The 16,872-nt window shown below is 38.0% G+C and overlaps 1 protein-coding gene across 17 annotated transcripts in view; it reads left to right on the top strand.

The window, feature by feature from the left end:
- Positions 1-16,872, top strand: part of NRXN1 (neurexin 1) — a 1,113,124-nt gene that overhangs the window by 180,340 nt on the left and 915,912 nt on the right. The window contains exons 4-5 of one of the 17 annotated variants that reach the window (XM_024753570.1): positions 6,358-6,377; positions 10,765-10,779. The exons of the other annotated variants lie outside the window; for them this stretch is intronic. Of the exons in view, the coding sequence (XP_024609338.1) occupies positions 6,358-6,377; positions 10,765-10,779 (35 nt within the window). The remainder of the gene's footprint in view (positions 1-6,357; positions 6,378-10,764; positions 10,780-16,872) is intronic. 17 annotated transcript variants of the gene reach the window in all.

Below are 16,872 nucleotides of genomic sequence, written 5' to 3'. Positions count from 1 at the left end.
ACATATCAAAGGGATGACTCCCAAGTCCTTGAGAAAGACATTCCTGGGTTGTAAAAGTGGTAGGAGTTTAGAAGATTAATTATCTCAAAGGGGCAGAGAAAGGGACTTCCCTGGTGGTCCAGTGGGTAAGACACTGAGCTCCCAGTGCGGGGGGACCTGGGTTTGATCCCTGGTTGGGGAACTGGATCCTGCATGCTGCAACTAAAGATCCCGCATGTCACAACTAAGACCTGGTGCAGCCAAAATAAATAGATAAATATTCCAAAAAAGGGGGCAGAGAAATAACTTATAACTGCAAGTTTCTAAAGTAAATGCTCTAAGTATTGGTAAAAGGAGGTAAGGAGCCTTTAGATAGGAAGAAACCTGTTAAAAGTTTAGTTAAGTTGAAGGGAATGTTAAAGCCTTTTTGACCAAGTGTCAAATTTAATTCTGAGCTATGTAGTTCAGGATACACATAGAGTAGCATTTCAGAGAGGCTGGAAATCAGAGAGAGTTCAACAGAGTTTTCTGGTGGTGGAAAGATTTGAGTTGTCCTTTGTTTTTTTTTTTCTGATGAAAAACTTATTCTCACATTATAGCTTAACAAAATCATGTTTTTCAGACCATACAGATGAGTGTTACATAATAGCAAGCTCATAACAGTCAATTAGTAAGGGTTTTCAGAGGTAAAGACTGAAAACTATTTTTCCACTCATTTAATTTATTTCACTTGAGTTTCTCTTTGACAAATCTTGTAAAGTAACTGGAAAGAAAGACATTTCCATCAAGAGCAGCACAGTGAGTGATGACAGGTAGGACACAGTAAGTGCTATATGTAGAGAACCAACTGGGACTTACTTTTTTTTTTTTTGCGGTACACGGGCCTCTCACTGTTGTGGCCTCTCCCATTGTGGAGCACAGGCTCCGGACGTGCAAGCTCAGCGGCCATGGCTCCCGGGCCCAGCCACTCTGTGGTATGTGGGATCTTCCCGGACCGGGGCATGAACCCGTGTCCCCTGCAGCGGCAGGCAGACTCTCAACCTCTGTGCCACCAGGGAAGCCCGGAACTTACTTTTAAGACAAGGCTATTCCTCAGTTTTAGATCAACTTAAACAATCTCCTCTTCTCCCTTCGTGTAAGCCCCAGGGTGCCATTGTTTTGTCGTCCTCAAAGCTGCCAGCTCATGCACTAACCAGTGGGGTTCTTTCCCTCCAAGAGTGTGCAGTGGGACCCAGACTCCCCTGCCCCTTTTGCTGCCTGCAAAGACAAGCCTTGGTAGATTTGTTCTGTTAGTTGTTTCCTCCTACTCATTGTCAGGTCTGAGAGACATACCAGATATGGGGAAATTAAAAACAAAATAAATCATATACAGCTCTCCAGTCTTCAAGCCTGAATCCTTTCTGGCATGTTAACTGGAAACCCCACAGGATTTTTCCTTCAGGCTTTTGTTTCAAAGCTCATTAGCCCTCACCTTTCCTTCAGACTTTCTCCCACGTCTAAAATTGTAGGTGAAAAGCAAGCCAACCACTTGCCCACCAAGCCAAGGCAAAGCAGTATGGGCCAGCTCTTCTCAAACACTAATTAGCATTATTGTAGATTTGCACACAAGGTGACAACCCTGGCCCATTGGAGGATAACTTTTGCAGGGAATGCTAGTATTGGGAGGACAAATGGCAGAGTGCCAGCGGCTTGGAGCCTTGAGTCTAGAGTCAGGCCTGGCTTTCAATCCAATTTCTTTCAGCTACTTACCCTGTGACCTTGATAGATTATACATTCTCTCTAAATGCCAGTTTCCTGATTTATTAATAAAAATAAGGGAATCATAAATGAAACCATATTTTCATCTTAAATTGTTATTTTGTCTTGAATGTTGCTTTCACAGTAAAAGCCATGTGAAAGAATTCAGTGGCACCATGGCTGCTGGAAAAAAATTTTTTTTTAACTTTTACTGTTGACCTATGCTATTTTTTAGAATTTTTTTAGGGTGTAAGATCTATTCTCAGCATATTTCTGAAAATATATATGAGTCTTTCAAAGGGTACAGAGATTTCTAAGGAATATTAAGACAAATACAGTAGTAGCATGAACTAAATATACCACACAATTCACATCTTAAAAGCAAGAAAAAAGAATTTGTTGCTTCAGACCAGGAGTCATTAACTGACTAGTGCAGTAGATTGATTTGAGTGAGAAAATTGGTTTGAGTGAGAAGCCTTCATTCTTTTCACAGGCCTCACGCCTGGCATTTTGAGAATTCCAATTCAGGACACATCTGTGACAGGTTCAGTTGCTGAGAATTCAGTAAGACCCTGTATGTTTTACTAATACTTGAAAAATACAAAACATACAAAAAACAACCTGGTGGTTGTATATAGAGATCACCTGTGGTTCTGAAAAAATGCGTGGAATTGCCAACCAAATCAATGGAAATTTTTATTTAAGTCATCTCTACAGATCTCCTTTACTCCTATCTCCTACCCCTCACAGCTAGTCACCCACTATTCGATGCTAGAAAAGAAATTTTACTGTGAAAAACAACACTGAACCAGTAATCTCTAAAAACCCGTCAGCAATATTGAAATATGCTATTGGCAGTTGATGGTAAGCTAACAAATTCATGGGCTGTTCTGTTGCAAAAGAATCATCAGTTTTGTCAGTCAATCAAAGTGAGCGTTCACATGAATTTTCCACTTCTTTCCTCTAAAATACAAAAAGCCTTTCTTTTCCTTTCAGTTGCTGTCAGAGTAGATATTTATACCAGAGACATGCCCATGAAAGGGAGAGGGGTGTGCATATCAGAATTACTTAAGGGATTTTTTCAAATACATGTTTCAGTCATCATCTTTTTGTAATCTGCTACTGCATTCATTTAATATTTATTAAGCATCTACTATTTCCTAGGGGCCATTCTTGGTAATAATATTTATATAGAGGTAACTAGGTGGCAAGGTCCCTAATCTCCTGAAGTTTAAATTTGTGATGGGGGACAGATAGTTAACAAGTAATCAGATGAGCAAGATAATTTAAGATGGTGAAAAGTGCCATGAAGAAGGTAAACCATCATGTTTCAATAGAGGGTGACTGGGATGGAGGAATTTTTGACTGGGTGGTCAAGGAGGATTCCTTAATCTATCTGAATCACTTTCTCCTTCGGAAAATTATAATTATAACATCTACTAGATGAAACTAATGTGAAGATTAAGAGTGATAATATCTTTTAGATTGCCTGGCTCATAGTAAGCACTCAAAACTAGTAAGTATTCAGTAAATGGTAGTTAGTGTTATAATGGTTTTATGGCTTGGTCCCTCTAGGGATAAGGATATTATCTAAAATGATTCCCTGGATGCATCCAAACTACAGGACTCTCGTTCTTTTCAAAGGCAATTGTTTCAATTCAGGGATTAGTCAAGGATGACTAAACCATGCTATGCAATGAATATGTTTACTAGGTAGCTCTCTTATCATTCCCCATCCCATGATTCTTCCTCTGACCCAGGGCAGTCTGTTCACCACTTTTCTCATATGAAGAGTGACATATCAGCTCTTCTGGGAACCAGGAGAATATGGAGGAATTAAAATCAAAGTTTAAATTATCTTCAAGAGGAATTCTAATAATACGATTTCTACCTTTTAGTACAACAGTCTTTCCCCATTTATCTGTACACTCTTCTTTTTTGTATAAGAAATGGTTGATGTCAAATGCCTGCTCCCAAATACCACCAACGCAAGCTGTTCATAAGACAAAGTTGAATATACATGGATTACCGAGGTAAGAGAGACCACCTAGACCGGGCTATTGGCAGGATCTCAGAGGAGTAACGACAAGGTCAGAATAAACTGAGAATTGGAAGTTTGGTTTAAGGTGGTTCTTTCAATCTAGGGATTTGACTGAAAGTGGGTAAAGATCATGACGTAACAGTTTAGTCTTGGTAGAAATAGCACAGGCAGGATTTTGAGTGAAGGGGCTCGGAAGAGTCTTAGGGCATTAGCTGTTCATTAATACTTCGTTTCAAAGTCTGGATGAGTCTTTTGGGAATTTCCTGTGTTTCACAACCAAGTTATTTGCTGGGGCATGAGTTTCCTAGAATAGTTAAGTTATGCTAATGAGGATAATGGAATAGTAACGACAGGTTAATGTAAGCGGTAAACTGGGTAGAGAACAGGTAGTTTCAGTTTTCAGTGAGAAATACCACTGCATGGGCTCCACCCATGATCAATGAAATGAAATTAAAAGGCAAGTGGGGCAGTTCTACGACAAAGGGTGCATATTCAGCTAATAGGGGAAAAGTCTAAAGTCCTCATGAAGGAGGGAAGTCCCTCCATCTTTAGTTCAAAACTGAAACAACTTTTTTCAATTATTTTCTTATATTTTGTGATCCAGTTGTTTTCTTCTGTGAGATGGGAAAACAAGACTTAAATACAGGAGCAGGAATTTACTACATTGAAAAATATTGTGTCTTATATTAAGGTTTCAATTTATATGATATTTTAAACATTTTGATAGGCCTCAATTGAGGGAAACATGTTTTAATTAAAGGAGTTAATGGTTTTTTGAAGAAGCGTCATGCTGATACACCTTCCAGGGAGACAGGAGCTTTGTTTCCTGACCCTGGGTCCAGGGCCCCAGCATGCATCTTACATCTGAACTAATTGGTACTGTCCACAGAGCTCCCAGCCTTCTGGGTCCCTGATGTGTTTCCTTTTCTATAGAGATAATGAGTGCTATACACATAGACTTCACCTTTACCGCTTCCAAACTTGTGTAAATGATTTGATATCTCTTAATAAATGCCAAACGGACTAGGATGAGCATAAAGTTCTTATAAGGGAAATAATCTGTATAATCCTAAGAACTGAACAATCACAGCTTCCAAAGACCTACATTGCTAACAGCAGTAGCAAAGTGATAGTTACTGAGGTGAAAGTTTGTAATGAAAAATGAGTCTTTCATCATAAAAGCAACATGATACTTGAAGGGGTTCCATGGAAGTTATTCCTTGAACATTTTAGAGATTGACTGTTTTGGGGGTCATCTTCATAAATTTTTTTTTTTTTTCTTTTGGTACGCGGGCCTCTCACTCTTGTGGCCTCTCCCGTTGCGGAGCACAGGCTCCGGACACACAGGCTCAGCGGCCATAGCTCACGGGCCTAGCCGCTCTGCGGCATGTGGGATCTTCCTGGACCGGGGCACGAACCCGTGTCCCCTGCATCGGCAGGCGGACTCTCAACCACTGCGCCACCAGGGAAGCCCCATAAATTATTTTTCTAATTAGTAGTTGGTTACCAATTAACTTTTCACAGATAATTTGACCAAGATACACAAGTTAGCATCAGGTTAGTTTCCAGGGGTAGAACAAATAAATATTTAGACACTATAGTAGATTGTCTTAATGGTGACACTCTGGTGCCATGCTACCTTTCTCTGTTATGCCATTTTAACTGAAATACCTGTGTTTTTGGTGCTAGCCTATTGAGCATTCTACAGTTTACTTATGGAGTCAAATTCAAAGATTCTTAAACGTTGTACAACATGTGATTTCTTTAGAGTTGTCCTATGTTCTAGAAAGATGAGTTAAGAAATTGCCTGAGAGTTGGACATACTTCCAAATTGTTACCACCCTCCATTAATTGTTTGAGTGTATCTCCTTCAGCCCCTCACTGTTCCCAGATATAGTAACATGTATCTGTGTTCTAAATCAGACTGTGAATAGTAATAGAAAACCATTGGAAGGGGATAAATATGGCAGGGCCAAGTGGAGGATGATGGCAGTGAGAGGTTGATTGGTGAGCAGTTCTGCTGGTGACAGGTAACCTGTCTGCTCACAGATGAGGTGCCCAGAAAGAAACAGAGAAAAAGACCCAAATGACCCCTGTCAGTGGAGGCTATCGGGGGCTAAAAAAACCACGGAAAATTCAGCTAGGTTAGTTATTTGATATTATGCAGTCAAAATGAAAGATTCTTTGCGTATAATAGTGTTTGTTGTTTAATGTAAACCAGTTTTGATCAATAAAACTTAGGTGTGTCCACACATAAGAGACTTTGTTTCTTCCACAAACTATTCACCTAAATGCATTATACGTCATTAAGTTAAATGTCAAACACATGCATTCCAGGGTTAATAAATAGCTATGCAACACAACAGAGGGAAGTGGGTGCCAAGAATATGAAGACCTTGTGCAATAAACTATGGCAGTTTTTTCACAAACCTTTTGGGTTACAAGAATTATAGGATTTTTTTCCCAAAGAAATGGCAAAAATGTTAGATGTGCTTTTTTATAACTGCCAGCTAAACAATAAACAGTGCTTAGTTTTCAAAAACTGTTGACATTTGTCTTGCTAGAAAACAAGCGCTCTGAATAACGGGTACTAAATTGAGGTAAATGTCCTGAGACTAACGTAGATCGTTTACATAACAGGAATAGAGGGATTTTAGCAATGACAACATGTGCACATACATATGCATATATGTAACATTGTCACTTTTAGACAGTGACCTCTTGCTTGGCTTGATTCCAATAAAGAATAGGAGAAGCTTAAAATTAATTACATGGCAGCAAGCAGAGGCATGAATGTGGCAATTAATTTGATTTCTACAAGTAGCTTGCTAATAAATGGAGATAGGAAAACCTAGTTATGGCTGGAAATTTCAAATCCCTTCAACAGTAAAGCTGTGTCATATTCATGACACATACTGATGTATGAAGATAAATTGCCTGTCACTTGGTGTGGAAGATGCTGCTTAAGTTGTACATTAGATGCATATTAAGTTGTGTAGAAGCACACATTTAGTCTGTTTCCTCTAGGTAATGTAGCTCATTCATAATGTCATTTTCTTGGATGTGCTGAAGTGGCTAAATGAGCATAAAAGTTATTTATACATTAGCATGGTATGTAGAACATCACTGTTTTCTACTTTTCAGAGGGGCATAGGCAAAGTTGACAGGGCTGAGTTTATGCAGGCTCTGAAAAGCAACTCCAGTTCTAATTAGCATTTCTTCTTGAATCTGGAATGGGGTAAGGGGAGTAAATTACACATCTGAGGTGAAGTGTTCGCCTTCTTCTGACAACCTATTCATACGAATTGAATGGGCCAGCCTGCAAACATGGAATGCTTCAAAGTTTCCTCTGGTTACAAAGAACCCTGAAGTCTTTTGTAAGATATACCCTTAGATAATTAGCATGGGATTTCTGTACAGTTATTCATTTTTTATGAATCCCCCACTTCAAAAATGAGTGGGATGTAGCTTACTTATAACAGGAAGAATTTTAATTGTCCACAGCACCCCTCTTTGGTGTACAACTACTAATCCACTCAGATGTTATCTAAAGTTGCACGAGGCATGGTACGAGCAAGTGCCCCATCTCATCTGATAAGGACGTAGTAAATATGTAATTGAATTTGGTTTTTCTGGCAAGCTGTGATTTGTCCTTCCTTTAGGCCCTCAGCATGAGCTACCTTTCATTGTTATAATCTCTCTTCACCATCTGGACCTCTATAAAGATGTTGGTGTCAGCTGTGAAATGAAAGACAAGGAGGATACTAAATAAAACTTACATACTGAGAGAAAATTTTTATTGTTGATGTTAATCATAAGTGTATCTTTTGAGCTTTTCACCTAAGGTTATTAAAAGATTCTCTCAGCATCAGTTTCAGTCTCAGTTTGGGGATTGATGGCAATATTGCTGCACAAGGAGGTTAAACAGTTTGACAAATAACAAATGATGAGACATGAGAGGAAGATATATATATATATTTTTTTACTCATTCATTTAGCAAATATTAGTACTCACTATGTAGAGATAATGATCTAAGTAGCATGACTGTATAATCTGTCTTTCAATCTGGGACATTAGTAAGTGTTAAAGGAGGAGCTATTAGACGTTACACTGCGTTAAAAAACGTATAAACTAGCACCATCCTAGGCAAACGAGGAAGAAGCGCCATCTTATTTCTTGGCAGCAGAAGATGCAACTAGGTTTTAAACCTTCCAGCGCGCCTCAAACATAGTTTCTTTAGGTCTTTGCTCGAGTGTTAAATGTCGGATTAAAATACTGCAGCCTTCCTTTACCATCCGAATTAAAATGGCAGCAACCCTCAGTATTCCCTAATCCTTGCCCCCTGCCTTATTTTTCTCCTTAGTGCTTATCACTTTCCAATATACCATTTAATTTATTTGTCTTCTTTCCTCTCTGTCTCTCTTCGTTAGAAGATAAGCTCAGTAATGGCAGGGATTTGTGTATGTTTTCTTCATCGCTCTATTCCCAGCATGTGGAGTAATGTCCAGCACATAGTGAATGCTAAATAAGTACTTGCTGAATGGATGTATTTATCCATTATTGAGCCTCGGTTTTGAGTTGGGTGTGGTGCTAGGTGTTAGAGGTACCAAAATGCACAAAAATCTTTCTCTGCCTTCATGAGGCTCCTAAATTAGTTAGAAGAAATAATTATTCTTATAAGTGAAATCAAAAAAGTGATAATTCATGATGTCTATAGGTGTTTGAAGATTGGTACCTTAGGAGGTTATATAATTCAAATATTACCAAAAAATATTTTATAACTAAAAAAACGGATAGTCTTTCACGATACTTTCATTTTCTTCTGAATTTTATTGTAAAGTTTTAATAATACTTTCTGTGTCACGTCACCTTCCATGTCATACCAAATGGATCATTTGATAAAAATCAAGTATCAAATGGGTTAATAAGAAGTCTCAATTTTATTTTGAAGCTGGGAAAAACAACTCTAGAAATTGGAGCATGGCTGCTTAGAAAGAATAGAAAGGGAAGCAGAGTACTAATATTATTTTCAGTTTTAACAAAAGTCTCTAAATAAAATAGCTTAAGGGATTGAGTTTTTGATGTACGTTTTAACATTGAACATTTTCAGTCTGTCAAGAGGAGAAGAGGCAGCCCTAAACTTGTAGTCAAGAACACCATGCTCTTTTTTCTAGAGTTCTGTCAGAAGTAGCTTTGTGATCTTGGGCAACAAGATACTTCATCCTTTTTCTATATTAGCTTTTTGGCTCGTTGAATCGTAAGTTCTATAAGTCTCCTGTTATAGTTTCCTAATGCTGCAGTATCAAAGTACAGTAAGTCCCCTACATACGAACGAGTTCTGTTCCGAGAATGCGTCTTATAGGTCCAATTTGTCCCTAAGCCCAACAAAGTTAGCCTAGGTACCCAACTAACACAATCGGCTATATAGTACTGTACTGTAATAAGTTTATACTTTTCACACAAGTAATACATAGAAAACAAATACAAAAAATAAAGAAAACATTTTCAGTCTTACAGTACAGTACCTTGAAAAGTACAGTGGTACAGTACAAGAGCTGGCATACACGGGCTGGCATCGAGTGAAGAGGCAAGAAGAGTTACTGCCTGGAGGAGGGAGAGGAGGTGGGAGATGGTAGAGCGGAAGGATCGTCAGCAATGGGAGGTGGAAAGCAAGCTGCAGTTTCACTCATGCCTGACATTGATGGCACAGGTTCTGGTTCCTTGCTGGATTCAGTTCTATCTACCCTCTTGAAAAAAATGATCCAGTGATGTCTAGGTAGTAGCACCTTTTTTCTTGTCATAGATGGCACGGTAGCAGTGGATTGCATTCTGAACGGCTGCTGCAACCTTCATGTACCGTTCTACATTCAGGTCCTATGCCTCAAAAACTAACAGGGACTCCTCAAATAAAGAAAATCCCTTCGCCATTACTTGCGTCGTGAATCTCTTCGGTTCTTCAGTTATTTCTTCTTCCTCTTGTCTCTCTTTGTCCTTTCTCTAGTAAAGTACACAAAAACACAACCACTTGTAGAGGATGCACGCATGTGACAGTGAACACCAGACACGCGAACTAACTTACGTGATTGAAAGTTTGCAACTTGAAGGTTAATATGTAGCGGACTTACAGTATCAAAAAGTGGATGGCCTACAACAACGGGAAATTATTTTCTCACAGTTCTGTAGGCTAGAACTCTGATGTCAAGATATTGGCAGGGCCATGCCCTCCCTGACAGCTCTAGGGGAGAATCATTCTTTGCTTCTAGCTTCTGGTATTTTCTGCTAACCCTTGGCATTCTTTGGCTTTTAGATGCATCACTCAAGTCACATGGGTGTCTTTTCCCGTGTGTTTTCACATTGTCTTCCCTCTGTGTGTGTCTGTCTCTGTGTCCAAATTTCCTTTTTTATAAGGATACCAGTCATACTGGAGTAGGGCCCACCCATTGATCTCATTTTGACTTGATTATCTCTGCAAAACACCTATTTCCACATAACACCACATTCTGAAATACTGAGGATTAGAACTAACAGTTCAGCCCCCAACAGTTCCTTTAGGTTCAACATGGCTATTAATTCTAAGTAATAGCAAGGAGAATTAATGTAAATTTAAAAAAAAATCATATATTGCTTTGAGATACCCCCAAACTATTATTTAAAGCCATATCTGTTTTTTCTATCTTTTCACATCATCTAAACACAAAGATCTAATGGGTCATTATGGAAAATAGAATGATTTTCATGATTTATGTACATATTTTTACATGACTTATAATGGATTTCAGATTAATGCCTAAACTAACATTGAAAAGAAACATGATTTGAAAGCCTACAAGTTTCAGTATTTATATTGAACTAGGTCCCTTGTAGAAGAAAATGACACATTTTATAAAATTTGAGCAACTTTTTTTTCAGCCATTTTTTCTCTGCTACTCCCTAAGATTAAGGTAGATTAAGGTAATTTTTAGCTGTGTGTCACTCAGGCAGTGGTCTCATGAGGCTAACAATGCAGAATATTGAAGGATTGGTAACATAATAGAATTCTAACTCAATACCCAGAGTAAAGAAATCAGTTCACTGTGGATTACCATGAATTCACATTGGGTATTTCTAGGTATACTTCTGAAAAGAATTTCTATAACAAATTTTCTGTATTTCCTAATAAAAACAGAATTTTTTTTAATAATAACTACTACATTTTCATAAATGTCAAGCACATTTGAACCACTTAAATCTGTTAAAACTTATTCTGTCTCTTTTTCTGGTTTATGCAAAAATATTATTGCATGCATCTCAAATGTAATAAAAAAGCCTTTCCTTCTTACTCAGCTACTGTTATAGAAAATCCTATTCAGAAATAGTATTGATTTAATTCTTCACTACTAGGGCTAAATGCTTCTCAGGTATAGAACCTAACAAATTGCCACACAGTAAGGTGAAATTTTTTCAAGGTGTTAGAATAGCTAATATATATCCTAATTTGTCCATTTTTCTTATGATTTTAATACTTTTAAAGTATCAGTCAAATCAAATTTGATTTCATTTCATACCTCCAGAAAACATGTGGTCAAAAGAGTTGTGCAAATCCATGAGCACTTTTGACATCCTCACTGAGGTTTCGGAGGCTGTTGACAGGAGCTGCTGTGTTGAAGCCTCCGTTGCGCAGAACTAACTTGCTTTCCTCTGAAAGACCTGTTAATGTTAATCTGATTTATGATGGGACATGTTCTTAATAGACCAGTGCTCCTGGAATCTTGTGACCAGGGATTCGAACACATTGCTGACTTAATTCACTTCTCTTTCCCTTTCATTGGTAATAAAATTCAGGAGAAAGGGCTATATTTTGACAATGTGTATCTTAATCAAAGATCATTCCCTTATCTTTTCTTCTTAAATAGTTTTTTTAAAGTGCATGTTTATTTTTGTTTTACCATTGTCATTGTTCTAATTTGCCACATCAAAGAGTGCCATACCTGAGAAGCAGCTGTTTGTTTCAGTGGGTTCAATGTATTGTGTCCATGTTAAGAAACTTTCTGATTCCCTACAATCTTTAGGTCTTTGCAGTAGGAGGGATGGCAAAGAGAAAGGAAGGGGAAGGAATGTCCAGTTGAAAATCATGTGAGCCATGGGACAAAGGTCTTTCTGACAATCCTCTTTCTCACCCAGCCCATCACTATGAATCAGTTACACACTCATAGTCTATAAAATGTATAATCCAACAAATTTTTTTAAGACATATGAGAATTTCATCAACATACTGTGTTCTTTCTCCACACTGCTGAAATACATCTCTGATTGATCAATAGATCATTCAACATACTTATAGAACATCCTACCACATGCCTAACACATGTGCTTAACACATGAACAGGCATTATGATAAATTTACATAAATATAGAAATAGTGCTGTAATTTGGTACTTGTCATCTAGTTTACTTCATTTTTCTTTAATCTTGTTTATGGAAGAGGTAATTTTTTACTCAATTCTGTACTTTACCTCTGTATTGCTTAATCAGGAAAGAAAGTTTTGGATTAAGGTAACAGCTCAACATTATTTAAATTACAAAATGCATAGGAATTCTTAGAGTGAGGCCATCTTTATAGCAATATAACTTTCATTTCAACGACAAAGCCATCATTGAAAATAAGTAGAAAAGTAAAACATTGGAGTAGAAGTGTTGTAGTTTCAACATTAGATTACTTAACTTTGTAGCCTGAATTCTTGATTTGTAAAAATGATTCCTAAGAACGGACCTACCTGATAATGGTTTGTGAAACTTGGAAGAAATACATTTTCAATAACATATTTGTTCGAAGTATATTTGCTATTATTTGTAAACAATTATATATCATTTTCCAAAGTTTGAGGCTTAAAAAAATCTTTAACATACCTTAGAACATACCTTAGAAATGACAGTGTAAATAAACAGAAAGGTATTTGGAAAAGTAAAAACTTGACCCAGTTTCAGCTTTGTAGAATAGCATATTGTATAAAAAACATTATCCATATATAATAAGCAAAACCCTATTAGAGATATGAAGTAGGGTTATTTTTGATGAGTATTTGGAAATAGAATATGAATGCTTGATTTCATGCTTTTATGAAAAAATAATTTTTTCACACAAGGAAAAAGTACTTTTGGAGTCTTCACCAAAAGTGAAGTTAACAATCATACTTCAATAATAGGAGGAAGGTGTTTTTTGTTTGTTTGTTTGTTTTTTAAACATCTTTATTGGAGTATAATTGCTTTACAATGTTGTGTTAGTTTCTGCTGTATAACAAAGTGAACCAGCTCTACGTATACATATATACCTATATCCCCTCCGTCTTGTGTCCCCATATCCCCACCCTCCCTATCCCATCTCTCTAGGTGGTCACAAAGCACAGAGCTGATCTCCATGTGCTATGCTGCTGCTTCCCAGTAGCTATCTATTTTACATTTGGTAGTGTATATATGTCCATGCCACTCTCTCACTTCGTCCCAGCTTACCCTTCCCCCTCCCCATGTCCTTGAGTCCATTCTCTACATCTGCGTCTTTATTTCTGTCCTGTCCTAGGTTCTTCAGAACCATTTTTTTTTTTTAGATTCCATATATATGTGTTAGCATTCGGTATTTGCTTTTCTATTTCTGACTTACTTCACTCTGTATGACAGACTCTAGGTCCATCTACCTCACTAAAAATAACTCAATTTTGTTTATTTTTATGGCTGAGTAATACCCCATTGTATATATGTGCCACATCTTCCTTATCCATTCATCTGTCGATGGACACTTAGTTTGCTTCCATGTCCTGGCTATTGTAAATAGTGCTGCAATGAGCATTGTGGTACATGTCGCTTTTTGAATTATGGTTTTCTCAGGGTACATGCCCAGTAGTGGGATTTCTGGGTCGTATGGTAGTTCTATTTTTAGTTTTTGAAGGAACCTCCATAGTGTTCTCCATAGTGGCTGTATCAATTTACATTCCCACCAACAGTGCTAGAGGATTCTCTTTTCTCCACACCCTCTCCAGCATTTATTGTTTGTAGATTTTTTGATGATGGCCATTCTGACCAGTGTGATGTGATACCTCATTGTAGTTTTGATTTGCATTTCTCTAATGATTAGTGATGTTGAGCATCCTTTCATGTGTTTGTTGGCAATCTGTATATCTTCTTTGGAGAAATGTCTATTTAGGTCTTCTGCCCATTTTTGGATTGGGTTGTTTGTTTTTTTGATATTGAGCTGCATGAGCTGCTTGTATACTTTGGAGATTAATCCTTTGTCAGTTGCTTCATTTGCAAATATTTTCCCCCATTCTGAGGGTTGTCTTTTCATCTTGGTTAGAAGATACTTGATACGATTTCAATTTTCTTAAATTTATCAAGACTTGATTTGTGACCCAAGATATGATCTATCCTGGAGAATGTTCCATGAACAGTTGAGAAGAAAATGTTGTTGTTTGGATGGAATGCCCATTCTGTTGTTTTGAGATGGAATGTCCAATAAATATCAGTTAAGTCCATCTTGTTTAATGTGTCATTTAAAGCTTGTGTTTCCTTATTTATTTTCATTTTGGATGATCTGTCCATTAGTGAAAGTGGGGTGTTAAAGTCCCCTACTATGATTGTGTTACTGTCGATTTCCCCTTTTATGGCTGTTAGTATTTGCCTTATGTATTGAGGTGCTCCTATGTTGGGTGCATAAATATTTACAATTGTTATATATCTTCTTCTTGGATTGATCCCTTTATCATTATGTAGCATCCTTCTTTGTCTCTTGTAATAGCCTTTATTTTAAAGTCTATTTTGTCTGATAAAAGAATTGCTACTCCAGCTTTCTTTTGATTTCCATTTGCATGGAATATCTTTTTCCATCCCCTCACTTTCAGTCTGTATGTGTCCCTAGGTCTGAAGTGGGTCTCTTGTAGACAGCATATATATGGGTCTTGTTATTGTATCCATTCATCCAGTCTCTGTTTTTTGGTGGGAGCATTTAATCCATTTACATTTAAGGTAGTTATCGATATGTATGTTCCTATTACCATTTTCTTAATTGTTTTGGGTTTGTTTCTGTAGGCCTTTTCCTTATCTTGTGTTTCTTGCCTAGAGAAGTTCCTTTAGCATTTGTTATAAAGCTGATATAGTGGTGCTGAGTTCTATTAACTTTTGCTTGTCTCTAAAGGTTTTAATTTCTCTGTTGAATCTGAATGAGATTCGTGCTCGCTAGAGTAATCTTGGTTGTAGGTTTTTCCCTTTCATCACTTTAAATATGTCCTGCCCTAAGAATACGACCTTCTGGCTTGCAGAGTTTCTGCTGAAAGATCAGCCGTTAACCTTATGGGGATTCCCTTGTATGTTATATGTTGCTTTTCCTTTGCTGCTTTTAATATTTTTTCTTTGTATTTAATTTTTGATAGTTTGATTAATGTGTGTCTTGGTGTGTTTCTCCTTGGATTTATCTGTATGGGACTCTCTGTGCTTTCTGGACTTGATTGACTACTTCCTTTCCCTTGTTAGGAAAGTTTTAAACTATAATCTCTTCAGATATTTTCTCAGACCCTTTCTTTTTCTCTTCTTCTTCTGGGACCCCTATTATTTGAATGTTGGTGTGTTTAATGTTGTTACAGAGGTCTCTTAGACTGTCCTCAATTCTTTTCATTCTTTTTTCTATATTCTGCTCTGCAGTAGTTATTTCCACTATTTTATTTTCCAGGTCACTTATCCATTCTTCTGCCTCAGTTATTCTGCTATTGATTCCTTCTAGAGAATTTTAAATTTCATTTATTGTGTTGTTCATCATTGTTTGTTTGCTCTTTAGTTCTTCTAGGTCCTTGTTAAACATTTCTCGTATTTTCTCCTTTCTATTTCCAAGATATTGGATCATCTTTGCTATCATTACTCTGAATTCTTTTTCAGCTAGACTGCCTATTTCCTCTTCATTTGTTTGGTCTGGTGGGTTTTTACTTTGCTCCTTCATCTGCTGTGTATTTCTTTGTCTTCTCATTTTTCTTAACTTACTGTGTTTGGGGTCTCCTTTTTGCAGGCTGCAGGTTCGTAGTTCCCATTGTTTTTGGTGTCTGCCCCCAGTAGGTAAGGTTGGTTCAGTGGGTTGTGTAGGCTTCCTGGTGGAGGAGACTGGTGCCTGTGTTCTGGTGGATGAGGCTGGATCTTGTCTTTCTTCTGGGCAGGGCCACGCCCGGTGGTGTGTTTTGGAGTGTCTGTGAAGTTATTATGGTTTTCGGCAACCTCTTTGCTAATGGGTGAGGTTGTGTTCCTGTCTTGCTAGTTGTTTGGCATGAGGTGTCTAGCACTGGAGCTTGCTGGTCCTTGAGTGGAGCTGGGTCTTAGTGTTGAGATGGAGACCTCTGGGAGAGCTCTCGCCAACTGATATTACGTGGGGCCAGGAGGTCTCTGGTTGTCCAGTGTCCTGAACTTGGCTCTCCTGTATCAGAGGCTCAGGCCTGACACCCAGCCGGAGCACCAAGACCCTGTCAGCCACACGGCTCTTGCCTCTTCAATGGCTTTTGAGCTTCTTTTGGTAACAATATCGCATAACAAAAACTTCAGAGGTAGGTCTGATGCAAGGTCCATTGATTTAACAGATCAACGAGATCATTAAAGACCTAGAGTCCTTCATCTTTCCATTCCACAGCCTCAGTGGGTTGGCTCCATCCCTCGTAGTCCCAAGACAGGTGACAAGGAGGAAAACTTTCTCTTAGAAGTGCCCTGCAGACTTGGCCTCATATGTCATTGACCAGAACTGGGTCACCTACCTTACAGTTCTGTAGGCAGGTTTGTATTCCTTTCCAGAGGCTCTAAAGGAGAATCTGTTGCCTTGCTTTTTCTCGACACTAGAGCCTGCTCGGCAATATTGATTTGTAAAACTTTTGGCTACGCAAGTCGTTTTCTTTCTTTGAGATTACTGCTAGTGTTTAGAGGGTCTCCTGCAGAGGCGGTGAGTGGCTGTGGCACACTGAGGGGACAAGGACACTCACAGCAGAAGTTCTGGGAAGTACTCCTTGGCATGAGGCCTCCCAGAGTCACCAAACACCTGTAGCCTCCAGTGCTGGGTCGCCTCAGGAAGAAGGTGTTTTGATGATTATTTTGTCTTGTTTAACTTTTTTTTTTTTTTTTT

Source organism: Neophocaena asiaeorientalis, unplaced genomic scaffold, assembly GCF_003031525.2.
Source record: "Neophocaena asiaeorientalis asiaeorientalis breed wild unplaced genomic scaffold, Neophocaena_asiaeorientalis_V1.1 scaffold171, whole genome shotgun sequence".
Classification (NCBI taxonomy): Eukaryota; Metazoa; Chordata; class Mammalia; order Artiodactyla; family Phocoenidae; genus Neophocaena; species Neophocaena asiaeorientalis.
This window is presented reverse-complemented; position numbering and strand designations above follow the sequence as displayed.